Source organism: Cyprinus carpio, chromosome B18 (assembly GCF_018340385.1).
Source record: "Cyprinus carpio isolate SPL01 chromosome B18, ASM1834038v1, whole genome shotgun sequence".
NCBI classification, from domain to species: domain Eukaryota; kingdom Metazoa; phylum Chordata; class Actinopteri; order Cypriniformes; family Cyprinidae; genus Cyprinus; species Cyprinus carpio.
Window position 1 is genome coordinate 15694838 of NC_056614.1, and position 15442 is coordinate 15710279.

At 34.8% G+C, this 15442-nt stretch overlaps 1 protein-coding gene across 3 annotated transcripts in view; it reads right to left on the reverse strand.

Moving 5' to 3' along the window:
- The window catches only part of LOC109108810 (multiple C2 and transmembrane domain-containing protein 2-like), a 47047-nt gene extending 31665 nt beyond the window's left edge, over window positions 1-15382 (reverse strand). For 2 of the 3 annotated variants that reach the window (XM_042743985.1, XM_042743987.1), the window contains exons 1-8: window positions 14526-15382; window positions 11978-12683; window positions 10526-10579; window positions 10271-10382; window positions 4072-4214; window positions 3400-3476; window positions 3161-3272; window positions 3031-3066 (exon numbers count right to left, since the gene is read on the reverse strand). In XM_042743985.1, coding sequence (XP_042599919.1) covers window positions 3031-3066; window positions 3161-3272; window positions 3400-3476; window positions 4072-4214; window positions 10271-10382; window positions 10526-10579; window positions 11978-12640 — 1197 coding nt within the window. In that variant the 5' untranslated portion in view covers window positions 12641-12683; window positions 14526-15382. The remainder of the gene's footprint in view (window positions 1-3030; window positions 3067-3160; window positions 3273-3399; window positions 3477-4071; window positions 4215-10270; window positions 10383-10525; window positions 10580-11977; window positions 12684-14525) is intronic. The other variant, XM_042743986.1, reaches the window with a different exon arrangement.
- Window positions 15383-15442: the final 60 nt, after the last annotated feature.

Genomic DNA, 15442 nt, shown 5'->3' on the forward strand with positions numbered 1-15442 from the left:
ATTTATAGATGCCAGCTATCGTTTCCAGCTATTACTGAAAAAAAAGCGAATCAAGTTTTCAGTCGGTAAGATTGTTGTTGAAATGGGTCTCTTATGCTCACCGAGGCTGCATATATTTGATCAAATTAACAAGAAAAAGTGTTAAAGTGTAAAATCGTATTAATATATATGTTTTTTTTTTTTTTAATTGAATATATTTTAAAATTTAATTTACTCCTGTGATGGAAAAGCTGGATTTTCAGCAGCTATTATTCCAGTCTTTCATGCGACATGATCTTTCAAACATTCTAAAATACTGAATAGGTGCTCAAGAAAAAAATATTATTCCAGTCTTTCATGCGACATGATCTTTCAAACATTCTAAAATACTGAATTGATCTTTCAAACATTCTAAAATACTGAATAGGTGCTCAAGAAAAAGATTTGCCTTTATTTGAAAATAAATCTTTTACTGTAACTTTTAATCATTTAAATGTGTCATTTCTGAATAAAATAATTCATTTTAAAAACTTAATTTCTGTCAGTGTTAAAATTTGGGGACAAATAAAATTTTTAAATCTGGGATCTTCTACTACTGTAAATAAAATGACTGCATAAATGTGACATCTTAAAGAAAATCAAATCTATTTCCGTTTTTGTAACAAAATATATTATACAATAAAAGGTTCTCAGAACAGCTAGATGAAATGCGCAGGTGATCCCGGCAACTCGGAGAAAGAAAAAAAGAAAAAACAGGTCCATCAACAAGACTGCAGATGGATAAGTACACAGTACAGAGATGACTTGTGGGTTGATAGCACTGCACTTTCAAAAAACACAGCATCAGGAAGAGGCTGGACTGTTCTGCCAGTAATCACAGACCAGAGAGCTGTTTTCCCACCTGGCTGTTCGGAGAGTGTGACTGAGCCTTTGCTCCATTAGAATCACACACACACATACACAGCACAGCAGACAAACCAGCATTAACATTTAATGTAATGGCCACATCTCCATAAACAAGCCTCTTTAAAGAGAGAGCGAGGGATAAGGGGGGTAGTTATAGAAGGAGCGGAGAGGGAAATATAATATCCATCCAAGCCAAGTCTTCCCAAGTGTTTATTTTGGACAAATTTGTGATCGGCGTGGCCAATAAAACAATTCCGCTTAAGAGTAAGTGGCCCCTAAAGAGAGGCTATTCCTGGTGCTAAAAGAGCTGGGGGATTGCCTCCATATGGTGGAGCAGCATGGGGACAAGGGGACAAGCCCAAAGCCGTACCCATTTGGCTAGAGCTTCAGTGTTGTCCGTCCACAGCTGTGATATTACATCCCAACATCTGGGTTATAGCTCACCATGCCTGGGAATGAGCCATCGCACATATCCTCAGCATCTTACACTGGCATAGTGCCTCAAAGACACACACACACACACACACACACACACACTCCAGACACTGTCAGGAAGAAGAACCACATGCTATGTGCCAATACTGCTGCCCGTTTCCATCTCAAAGGCTGTGAAGAAGGAAGTGTGATAGAGGAGGAGAGGTAAGAATTGAGAGACATGTTCTGCCTCTACTGATAGGTGTCAAATAGAACTAGATCTCGGTTGTTTTGGCGGAGGACACACTGTGGTGGAAACACCAACAAAACACATACTGATCTATGCCTGATCATATAATCTAGCAGGTGTCCGTTTGAGTCAATCTCACAACAACTGACTAAAATCAAATGAAAGAAGCAAGAAAGGTAATTTTGCATTATGACATAATTAAAGCACGTTTAACCTATTATGTCAAATGTTCAGAAAATGCATTTGCATTACTCTATTTTGAATCAGATTTTAAAATTGTATCATTTTTATTCAATTTTGAAATTTATATTTAAATCATAACATGCATTTTAAAGTTAGCATTAAAATTAAAGTTAGCATTTTTTTTACAATAATTTTAATTGCGAACATTAACTAACAATGTATATTTGCAACTGAAATTTACAGTGCATTTTACAATTTAAAAAAAAAATAAATAAACTTACAGAGTCTATAACTAATGAAAATTATTTTAGAAAACCTCTGTATGTGTATACATTGTCCACTTGATGGTCTCCACTAAAATAAAATTAAAGCATAAAAAATGTACACACAGGGTGGTTTTCATTACTATATTTGAGGCTAAAATGTACTAAATGCCATGAAATTAATGTCACAATGTAAAAATCTTTATAATCCCAAAAGTAGCCTTTATTCTCCTTACACAAAATATTTATTTTTCTTTCTTGCTTTCTTTCTTTCTCTATATTTTATTTATTTTACTTTAATTTTGGAGTGATATTTAACCCTTTAAAAGATGCACCCTTTTTAAGACAAGACTTTGTCTACATATCTAACAAGAGAATCATATCTAAATTTGTAAAACACGTTCTGGTTAATATTATGTATTATGACCAAACAGGCTATAACTTATATATAATATATAATATAATATACAGACTTTTATTCTTTACGGCTTCATTTTAACTGATATGAAATTCAATGCTGGGCATAAATACAGTATACTAAAAGTAAATTCTCTGCACCCCACTCTACAATAGAATGCGGCAGAGATTTCTGAGAAATCTTAAATTGCAAGCTTTGAACAGCCTTCTCATCTAAGAATTGACCTGTACAGAATGCAAGACAGATTTGTACTTTGTTTAAATCACAGTGATATGTTTCCTTTGGAAATCATGGATTGGTTCAGTGCATCAGACAGTCGCAGCCACAAACAAAAGTTTCTCGCTCTGTTGAAGTTCTGGAATTTTTAACTAAGTGAAAGTGAAAGAAAGGTAAAGTCAAGAAACTTCCATAAATGTTGCACATAACATCAGTGAAGTGTCTGTGGGGACGATGGTGAGGATCTACTGCCCTCCAGTGGACAGATGTGATACATGAATAAAGTTAATGCTGTGATATTTGTAATAAATAAAATTGTTTAACAAAGTATTCTGTGTATTTCGGCCTGGTAACTTTACACCTAGACAGAAGTTATATGGTCAATATGCAGAATGACTTACCTTATTAAAGCTTCCCTTTCTTCTTAGTAGCCACTTCTAAAAAATGAATGATGACAAATGAAAATGATGTTAGAAAAACTCTTGACACTCGACTCTTCCGACTAAATAAGTGCATTTTCAAGAGCCATACATTTCGTTTGGCAGGTTCCTCTCGGATGGACAGACAGGCCTCTAGAATGATCACTCCCATATCGCTCTCCTCACTGTTGGGGTCCTCCAAAGGTAGTGTCATTGGAATTATTCTGCAGATAGCAAATTCGCAAAACTTTATCGGTTCATCTAATTTGAAGAAATTCTTTGAAGTAATCAGAGAAACTTTGCCTTAGTTACAATATCATGGAAGTTATGGAATGGCAAAGATTTCCTCACCTGTCCAAATCCAGTTTATAGAGAGGAAAGCTGCTTGAGCCCATGAAGTCATTGGATCTGAGGTCACGATCATATACCTGCATCAGTCAGAATTTTGAGATGATGATGATGACTAGTGACTAGTGTTGAATGATTAGTGTTCAAACGTAAGTTTAAATAGTGTTTAGGATTTTTTTTTATACAGTCAGACTACTTAAATGTAAAATAAAAAATGCACAAATAGAGATTATTTTCTTTAGTTACAACAATAGGGGAAAGCTATTTTGTTTACATTTGTTTAAAATAATGAACAAAACAAAACAAAAATTTAGTTTTGAATTTAGTTTTTTTTTTATTTCCATGTTCTGAATAAATTATTATGAATAAGTATTTGTCCCCAAGTACAATGAACTGATGAGGAATTTAAAGATATAATACTCTTTATGAATTCCCTAAACTGACTTGATTTGAATGCAGCTCTAAAACATGTGATGATAGTTACAAATACAAATAACCACTCTTTTTTTCTGGTTTGGTGTAATAAAACTGAATTACAATCTTACAAGACTTTTAGTCTTTTCTTTGAAATTTTTTATTTACATTAGAAATAATAAAAGAGATGTCAAAGTTCATAATTCAACAACTGTTTACAATTAGGTAATAATTAGGTAATAATGTAAACACTTCACAAACCTTAAGATGAAGAGTCTGATCGAGGTCTCTGATGGGAAAGGAAAATGATTCGTTCCAGATGGGATTCAGGTTCTTGTTCACGACTTTGCTTTTGTAGATGTTTTTGCCATCTAATTTGAATTTGACGAACGGGTCACTTGTACCTGTTGAAAACAAACAGCTATCAGTGTTACTAACTAAAAGGGAGTCTTCAGCAGTCAATCATATTTACTGCATAATGTTTGCAAAGGAGTTTGCAGATGAAGGAAACAAGTTTAAATGTATTTATTTAGTTAGTGATAATTAATTAACACCACAAATGCTGTTGGTTAAGCTTTATTCATATTGAAACAGGAACATTATTTAATGACAAATCCTGGTGCAAACTGGTTCATATCATCACACTGTACAAGAACTCAGATGCAGTCATCCAGACACTGAATAATCCAGAAGACTCATTATTTAGGTGACCGTTCTTAGCGCAGAGAGGCGGACGTTTTGTCTCTTTCAGAGTGATGGGAGCTGGCTGATTGTAAAAGAGTAAAAATTACAGCCAGCGTGAATCAGTTCATTTAATGCCACTGCATTAAAACCCCAGAAACTGGGAGCAAGCAGTGATAATCTCCAAAGCCTGTTAAGGAAGTCTGTCTGCGAGAGGGGAGGGAGAGCGGTCCGTCTTTGTCTATGCTGTGGTATGCAGATTGGCTGGTAAGAAAAAGAAAAAAAATGGGAGAAAAAGAGTCCATCGCTTCATTTGTATGGATGGATAAAGGAGTGCTTGAGAGAACCTGCGGGGAGCCTGGAATCACATGACAAAAGCCCTGTGGGGACGGGCTGTCAGGCCTGTCAGCTCGCCTCTCCAAATGAACATCTCCAGGAGGCAGCTCCTCCCTGCCAGCCGCTGACAAGGAAACCTCCAGGCAGCTTGACAGGAGGAAAGGGGCTCAACCAGCCAGGGGAAGAGCTCCGGCGTGACTGAAAACGGTGACGGCGGAAATTAACAGAAGGAAAATGGAGGACGGTGAAGAAGGGAGGGAGGGGACTCGCGGGCCGCTTTTCCGATGTAGTGTCAGTTGGGGAGCAAGCTGGGCGTTAATTGTTAGGCAAATATAAGTGCTGGAAAAGGCACGAGAGGTGGACTGGGTCCTCGCTGTCACACTGTCATCAGACCGAGTGAGGACTCAACTAATAATGCAAATGGCTGCAGATCGACGGAGACTTTTTTTCAGACAATGTCTGAATCTTATTGATAAAGCATTAAATGGAAAAAGGGGTCAAACCTAGCCTACATAAATATTAGTTATGGTGCTTTAAAAACAATAATTAAAAAAGTAAAATATCAGAGCAAAACTTTTCAAAACAAAAGGTTTTTGTGTTCATGAAAAGTTTCCTAATAGGACACATTTGACCTAGAAGTTCTGCAATAAAACAGACAGAATATGAGTCTGAAAGTGAAAATATTTCAATATGAAGAAGACTTTTCACCTGCTTCATTTCATTTGCTGTTGGTAAGAAGCATGGAGTAAAGTTGTGTAACAAACTCTATTATAGACATGAGGTGGTGTGTTATTCTCAAAGGTAGCCACACGAGGTCGCAATTTCCTATTTTTATTTTTATTATTAATTTAATTGCATACTTATTATTATTAATTATTTATAGATCTTATTAAATTGTTAAAGCTTTTCCCTTCTTTGAAAAAAATTAAATAAAATAATATTGAAAATATAATCAAACAGTTGAGAACATGGCTCTTTATATCTCTGCAAGGACTACAGTTTACATATTTGTGACCCTGGACCACAAAACCAGTCACAAGTAACATGTAGCAATAGCCAACAATACATTGTATGGGTCAAAAATATATATTTTTTTCTTTCATGCCAAAAATCATTAGATATTAAGTAAAGATCATGTTCCATGAAGATATTTTGTAAATTTCCTCCCGTAAATATATCAGAACTGAATTTTTGATTAGTAATATGCATTGCTAAGGACTTCATCTGGACAACTTTTAAGGCGATTTTCTCAGTATTTTGAATTTTTTTTTTTTTTTGCACCCTCAGATTCCAGATTTTCAAATAGTTGTATCTCGTCCAAATATTGTCCTATCCTGACAAATCATACATCAATGGAAACTTTATTTATTCAGTTTATATGATGTATAAATCTCAATTTCAAAAAACTGACCCTTACGACTGGTTTTGTGGTCCAGAATCACATTTGTCATGCAGATGATATCCTGAAACAGCATCTCTACTAAAGTTACTGGCCAAAATACAGTAACAACCCCCTAGCAGCTTCAATACTATTTTACATGGACAAAGAAATGACCTTGCATTGGAAATGAGGAAAATACAATGTAAATAAACAAAAAGCAATTCAATTCTTCATCATTCTCTCCAGGTTTGATAGTTATTGGCATTCAGTTTCTCCATCAAACAGAGAAAGTGGATAGAGGCAGTTGCTTCCTTACAAAGTTACGAATCAAGTTTGATCACAACTGAAAAGTTCCAGTGTCTATAATAAACACATTATATTAATATTATTTTTTTCAAAAGCATTTACTTATTCATAAGGATATTATGTAGATATTAATATTAGGTTTCCACTGAAAACAATATATACACAATGTAAATAAATATTTATTTAAAAAATATATTTATTAATATATTAATATAATAATATATGTTTTTTACTTTCTCCAGCAGGTGGCAATATATCCCATTTAACTCTTAAAAGATAACACTAGTGCATATGATTGCACAAAGTTTATATAAAATAGTAAAACTAAATAAAAAAAAAAAAAACTAAAAAAAAAAAAAAAAATTGGGACAAACAGGGACAATCATTCTGGTAATTGTGAGGTAGTTTGGGCTTCAATACATTGAAGGCTTTGAGGAAGCACATGTCTGGATTCCGCACACAGGATATCTGGCATCCTTGTGCCACCAATAACCTCACAAAGTCTATAGTGTGCATGACCATTTCATTAGATTCAGTTGGAAGAGAGGAATATCACTGGAATATATTCTAATTATGAAAAATAATGAGCTAGAGATGGTAATTAATAGCCTCTGGGCATACACCTGTGACTTTGAACGTGAGAATGAGCTGCCCAATCAGCTTGGTCAGGCCTGCCAGATACACTGGCATTACGTCTGAAGAACCGCTCTGGGTATCAAATGGAAATTCAGTACAATCATTTGCTTGTAGGATTTCAGTAAACCTTAGGCTAAATCCCCCTTTTGTCTCTCTCTCTCTCACTCTCCCTTTTGTATCTATCGCTCTCTTGCATTAACAAATAGTTAAGAGATAAAACAGAGACATTTTGCATTAAGACACCAGGGACTGTGAACAGCCTCTAGGTAACAACACCTCAACATGACTCTATTTGCATTGGCTCTGTAGTAGCAAAAAAAACAAGGCCAGCTCATTTGTTTCTCTGTGCTAGTATGATAAAACAGACTTGATTCTGTGCAATCAAGGCACAACATTTGAATGGAAGACCGTTGATGATGACTTCTAAATCCACAGTAACAGTAGTTCCAGAAATAGCTTTTTTTGTTTGTTTGTTTGTTTTCTTAAATGTAACATGGTTACAGAAGCAAGACAGAAATGACAGAATGAAAGACTTTCTGGTCCAACTGCATTCTGCAGATTAGGAATGACTAGATAGGCTTAACTGAAGTAACTTGGAAATCTTCCATCTTTAAAAAGTTCAGTCGTCTCTACTTTTTTTTTTTTTTTTTTTTTTTATTGTTTTATGATTTATTTCATAAAATATTTTTCTGTGAAACATCTCTATATATTGTTTTTTTTTTTTTTTAGATTTTCTTTTTCTTTTAAATTCCATTTTACTTTGTTTTATTCTTCTACAGAAAGCTTTATGGATCACTGAGCCAACATCTTTAACTTTGAGATGACCGACCATGAACACAGCATGACGATCAAAAACAATTTCTGTGCTCACAAATTCTTTGACTATGAACTGAAGAACCTACAGCAATATACACAATCTGAAGAATTTAGAATTTACAAGATTCCAGAACTTCCCCAAACAAGATATGATTTAATTGACATGTTTACAGTACAAGGACTGCTGGCTTTTAGTCCAGATTCCATCCATTAGCAGTGTCACCTGCAGGACTTTGCAGATGATTGCCACAGAATAAATTACTCTTACGTGTGTTTGACTCATTTAATTATACTGCCAGTTATCAATTAAAGAATCTAACTCCTCTCAACAGATATCCCGCCTCTTCAAAATCAGCAAAAAAACAACAACAACTTTTTCATCAGATATACTTTAGACTAAGAATGTAGATATACTGTACTAGAAATCATTAGAATAAGGAACCTTAACGAAAAAAAAAAGAAAATTTCATCTGATATACTTTACACTAAGAATGTAGATATACTAGAAATCATTAGAATAAGAAACCTTAACGACAAAAAAAAAAAAAATTTTTTTTCATCTGATATATGTTTACACTAATAAGGAACCTTAACGAAAAAAAAAAAAAATTTAGATATACTGTACTAGAAATCATTAGAATAAGGAACCTTAACGAAAAAAAAAAAAATTTTCATCTGATATACTTTACACTAAGAATGTAGATATACTAGAAATCATTAGAATAAGAAACCTTAACGACAAAAAAAAAAAAAAAATTTTTCATCTGATATACTTTACACTAAGAATGTAGATAAGCAAGATCTCCAGCCTACTGTCATGCATATGCACAAACACTATAGATGTAGTGTATAATATTGACCTGTTTTGTCACGTTCAGCATTTAACAAACAAGCAAAAGAAAAGTGGAAATCATGACGACTCATTTTTCTATGGTAGCAGCTGACAGTGTTGACTTCTACAAACAACCATAGGTTTCCTAAGCATCATGTTCATTTTTTATCTTTTTTTTTTTTTTTTTTAAATAATAATTAATTAATAGAATCAGATTACATAATTCAAAAGTTTGGAGTAAGATCAGTAAGATTTTTTGTATGTTTTTGAAAGTCTCTTATGCTCATCAGATTTTAGAACGTATTTTACTTTAAAATTACAGTAAAACCAGTAATACTGTGAAACCTTATTACAATGAATACAATTGTTTTCTATTTATTCAATTGTAATCTATTCCTGTGAAGGCAAAGCTGAATTTTCAGCAGCCATTATTGCAGTCTTCAGTGTCACATGATCCTCCAGAAATCATTCTAATTATTAACAATGTTCAAAACAGTTGAGCTAAATTTTTTGTTGAAACAGTGATACAAATTTTTTTTTTTTTTTTTAGCATTTTTAAAGAATTTAAAGAACAAAATGTATTTGAAACAAAGCTTTTTTAACATTCTAAATGCCTTTACTGTCGCTTCTGATCAGTTTACTGCATTCTGATTAAAAGTATTTATTTATTTAAAAAAAAAAAAAAAATCTCACTGACCCCATGCTTTTATACTGTTTGAGCAATTCTGGAAAATTGTATTGTGACACTTTTCATGGTACTTTAGTCCTAAAATGAATCATCTTTGTTGAAGCACTCCTTATTTGTAAATCACTTTGCATAAAAGTGAGTAATGTAAAGTATCTCAGAAAGGAAATGAAGACAGACAGCATAGGCAGAAATGTTATCCACTCTTCCAGGCCCAGGCTGACCAACAAGAAATAACATGATTCAATGCCACATACTAAACCTTGAATAGTCAACACTAAAACAAGTTCAACAAGACTTTTAGGACTTATCAAGAACTCAATGGTCCTCAGGGAAAAGCTAATCAAAAGGCATGGCACCTTTCAGGGTGATGCAACTGGTCACTGTTCTGTGTAGGCTGTACATACACTTTCAAGACTAGATAGACCATCAGAAACTTTCTGTAGAACAACATCAAGCTTTCATTTTAGGAGCCAGTTGAATAGAAAGAAGTGGAAATTAAGTTAACATCAAGACAAGTCTCTCAATGCATGAATCATTCCTTCTGATGCCAAACCAGTCAAAACATCAGGGGGTGGTTAACACAGTTTCAATGCCAATCTATAAAAAGATTTTCAAATCAGGATTTTTAGAGCTGATTAAGACATACATTATGATCTACTTATAACATTACTCATTCATTTATAATTGCAGGAATATAGTCTTTAATCATGCAAATGAAGTCAATGCAATGCCTAGAGTAAACCACACCACCCAGCAAATATCTGTATTAGTCAGAGGTCAGTACCTGAGCGGTCTCTGATAACCAGGTTTTTGCCTTCCTTCAGGTTGATGGTGAGGATATACTGGACCTTCTGGTGTGCTGAAGCACTCTGACTGTCATTTAATCCTGCTGGGAACTGACAAGTAAAGAGCTAAAGACTTAGGCCTAGTCAATGTTGGATGATAATTATGATTATGACTATTCTGGAGTGAAGTACTTGAAGAAATACTACACTGTGTTTTTCTTCAAGACAACACTTCCTCTTATTAAAATACTCACGTTTCGTTCTTGTTCTGCAAGGGTATCAAAGTCACTGGTTTCATTGGGAATGTCCTGAGAAAGAGATGAATGCTTGTCATCCATAAATCATGCATTATTGTCTACAGTTGCTAAATTCAGAATTTGGCAGCATTCATACTGAAATAATACTGAAAATCGTAATTAATAAGAGATATTTATTTATAAAAGCTGTATTCGGAAATAATGGTGCCTGACAGATCTGAAAACATTGACCTTTTTTGCCTCCAAAACATGATTTCATTTCATAATGTTCATGAAACATGCAGATGGTTGCTCTGAGCACAACAAATATCAGATGCAGTGAGTCCTACTGTTTTTATCCACTTTAAACTTTAATATTTGTTATGTCCACTTTTTGCAGCAATTACAGCAGCACATCAATATACTCTGGCAATATATTTCCTGAGAACTTCAACACTAATGTTATCCCATGCCTTCTGCAACTCAAGCCAAAGGCTTTCCTTTGAATGTACAATAGATCTGTCCAGTTTATTTTCCAACTTGCCCCAAATTTGCTCGATGGGGTTGAGGTCCAGACTTTGAGGGGCCCAGTCCATCATATTCGATATTCCAGCAGATTCCTTCCGTCGTATGTAATTCTGGCAGTAGTTCATGAAATGGGTATTGTAATGGCCAATTCAAACAAAAACAACTCAAACCTCTTAAATATGCCAAGTGTTCTAACAATTTTAGCCACCACTGTATTAAATAGTGTATTTGAATTCACCAATTGTCCTGAATTGCTTGATACAACAACAATATCATTATTATTATTGTTGTTGTTGTTTTACTTTTGTGTATAGGTGTATTTTCTTAAACAGAAATTTCTAGCGATAGGCTAGGCTGATTAATTGCCTAATATATTTTAATATATGTATATCTGTACACGTTATTTACCAGATCTGTACAGAAATTTACAGAAGACATTATAACCAAACATATAATCTCCACCTGGCACAATTTCTTCAAAAAGCACACCACCTGAGTATTAGGTATGTGTGTATTCACTGCTGTTTAAATGTTTGAGCTCAGAAAGATTTAAAGTCTCTTATGCTCACCAAGGCTGCATGTATTTGGTTAAGGTCAATGGCATTTTAATTTGTATAGCAGCTTAAAACAACATGAATGCTAACCAAGGTGTACAACAAAAAATATTTATTAAGAATTAATTAAATTATCTTAATCTATCAGGCAAATTAACAAATATTCAAATTAAAACTCACAGTGGCCAATGAATGTAAACTAGTAAAACATGGCCTGAAGTTAACATAGCCAAGTTGCTGCTAAATTTGTGTGAGGGTTTTTAAAAGGACAGCATTTAATTGAAACAGAAATCTTTTGTGAAACTCTACGGCTGAGTCCCAACCTTTTGAATGGTAGAGCATATTTATGTAGTGATAATACTTAAAAACGAAACTTTGTGAGACTTGCCATGTCCTCAGCTTTCCCTGCAATGAACATTTCCACTGGAGAGGATGGCTGGTGCTCGGTAGGACACTTCTCCTCAGGTGGAGTACTGCTGACTGACTCTGCGGTGGTTTCGTCTGAAGCTTGTGCACCAGCTCTACTAAGGGCTGCAGCCACTCTATCTGTGGGGTCTTTTGGTCTCTGACCTGGCAATTTTCTTTCAGGTGCCATCTGTCTTTCTGTAGGTGGATATACAGATCCAGTCACTGCATCTAAATCATCTATGTACCACGTCGTGGCTCTTTGCCTCTTATCAGTTTCCAATAAAACTGGAAAGTCAACTGGAACTGATCTCACTGATGGCGCGGGGCTGCAGGAGTATGGCATGTCAGCGACACTTAACTGCTCAGATAAGGCAGTACTAGAGGTTTCACTTGCTGTTTCATCCAAGTCACATATACCCTCCATGTTTCCAAAGAAGACGGAGTCTTGACCTGGTGTCCTGGAATCATCCTGAGAATCCAGCATGGCACTGGGATTAATCCTGAGGTCTGGTACTGACATACTCCTCCTGTATTTCAGAGGGGTCTTTTTCTTCTTCCCCAGACCCTTCTTTCCGATCTTCAGAATTAACTTGGGTTTGGCTCTCTCACGGAAATTGGGCCAGGCTTTCTTCTTTTGCTCCATCGTGATTGCAGATGAAATTGCACTGCAGCTAAAATTAAAACAACTGTCAGACAAAAGATAGAAAGAGAAGGAAAAAGTATCAATTTGAGAAAAACAGTTTAAACAAAGTAAACCAAGTAAAACAATGTGAACTTACTGTACACTGTTGTTTAAAAGTTTGGGGTCAGTAATATATCAAAGTCTAGACTTAAATCTGATTGAGATGCTGGGGCATGACCTTAAACAGTCCATGCTCGAAAACCCTACAGTGTGGCTGAATTAAAACAATTCTGCAAAGAAGAGTGGTCCAAAATTCCTCCACAGCGATGTGAAAGTTATCTCAAACGCCTGATTGCAGTTGTTGCTGCCAAGGGTGGCACAACCAGTTATTAGATTTTTAAATAATAAAGATTATTAATTACTTTTTCCTAATATCTTGAGCTGATTTCTGAGCATTTGACCAGATGCTGTAGGTTAATGGGGGTTCAGTCTAGCCCCTGGGGGACCAGTGTCCTGCAGTTTGGCTCCAACTTGCCCCAAAACTAGTTGAGTAAGCTGTAGTAAACCTGAAGACCTCGAATAGCTGGTTCAGGTGTGTTTAAATGGGACCCTCCAGAAGGTCATCCCTGATGTATATGATGCTTTACATATGAAACTATCAAAAGAGCAAGTGAGGCAAAGCGCACGCACACCTGTAGAGGTGCAAGTTGTTCTCTTTCAATCAGATTACATATGAAACACAGACGTGAAACAGTGCATGTAGAATACAATGACCTGCTACTGCAAAGTATGCAGAAAATGTGCTGATTACGTTGCCACATCACAGACCATGAGGCCATATGTGTTGTGGAATTGAGAAGTTTCTTGAGAACTGGTAACACTACTATACTTGTTTTTTTTGTTGTTGTTGTTGTTGTTTTCTTTTTTCACTGAGCTGAAAGGTCTTTATACTAATTTGTTATATACATGTAAGCATAATAGACTAAATCTGAAGATTATTACATGACCGTGCAGACCATGACATGCTTTCCATGTCTAGATCATCAAACACAGAATTGATAATAATGATGTTTGGAAGTTTATTTTAGTGATGGTCTGCTGGGTACTGAGAGAAAGTTTTAATTAAGTCAAAGTATGTAAAAAATTTACTTGAGTAATTACTGCTACTTTTTTTATACACTCAGATAAAGTAAACTATTGAAATTGATCACATCAAGAGATTGAGGACACTTTTTTGTTTCATGTGCAAACTTTATAAAGCAATCTATTACATCACATCCACAGGAAGTAATAGATTTGCCTAAAATAAATTCAGCAGCAGCAGATAAAGCAAGAATAATTTGATGTTAGTCAGTAAAATGGACAAAACAAATGTAAGCAGGCTATACAAGTCCCGATGAGCAAAAATCCATTCATATTTTACATGAAACTGAGGTAACATGTAAGCTCTTTTGTAATATTAAAGCTCTTTTTGCCTTAGAAATGTATAAGTAAAAGAAGGGTTCAGTTTCAAATGTACTTTAGTAAAGATAATTTCCACACACAGACACACACCATATAATACTACAAATGAAACTGTTTAAGAGGTGTGGTGTGTACATTATTTAAGCAGGTGTGTTGGACAGGCTTTCGCATTTTTTTGGTGTAATGTTCACCAGCTCAAAGGATAAGGTCAATTCGCTTTAACAAAGTTAATCATACTAACCCACATATAAACGTATACATAGCAACATAAAGTGTAATAACGCTGTTACTCGTGATAGTTACTTAAGTAGATAAATAGATCTGTTTCTAATTTATTATGTATTGACAGTCGTAACAAAATCTGTAAGGTAAATATTGTGGCAGAAAATACTGTATGTTACTGTGTGTGTTATGTATGTGACAAGAGAGTTCAGACTCTTACCTTTTCCCAGATAAATTACTGGACGTGTTTTCTTCTAGAAGACATGACTGACAACAGCAGTGAACTTTCACATCCACCTGTTAAGTGTGATGTCTGTGGAGAGTTTTCTGCTTGGACCGGTTTGTCTCTGTAGTAGGGTGGGGTGGTGACTAGTTTTGAAAAAGTTCGCATGCAATGTAGCGTTAAATGCTTTGTGTTTAGCCTACTAGATTATTTTCTAGATACTTTAAATTGTCAGTGAACACCCATAAATTGATATATAGTATGGCTGGTTGTGATTTTGACTTAAAATACAGTATCTGAAGTAATTCTATCCTTCCGGTGTTTCTTAGGAATAAACCTGAAACGTTTGTATGCTGCAGACAATGTCCAGTCATTTATTTGGGCTGCATGCAAACTCAGTGCCACCTGCTGGCCGCTTTTCATATTGCATGTCTGTGGATCAATGACGTGACGCTTACGTTCTTTTCTTTTCTTTTCTTTTCTTTTCAGTTAAAGGTGATTTGGATTATTTGGATAGCCCTTTAATATTCATGATTTTTTTTATTTTCATTAAAAACAAGCGGTGAATGGTGTGTTTTTATGTAAGAGGAAAACAAATGTATTGCCATGGTTGTACTGTGCATGTATATGTATTACGTTTTTTTTATTTATTTATTTACTTATCTAAACTGCATAGACCTTAAAACTTGCTGACATAAAAAAAAAGTATTCATAGTATTTATTTGTTTGTTAAATTTCTTTCCTTTTCTTTTTATTTGTCACTGACCCACAGATAAACGTACAGAAGGTTGTTTTAGTCTGTTCTAATAAACTTAAAGAGCTGTTCCATGACTATAAAAATGAATTTTCACATAACTGTTCTTGCATGTCCATAGTCTGGTCTATAAACTCCTAAACTAGATCATGGGCAAATA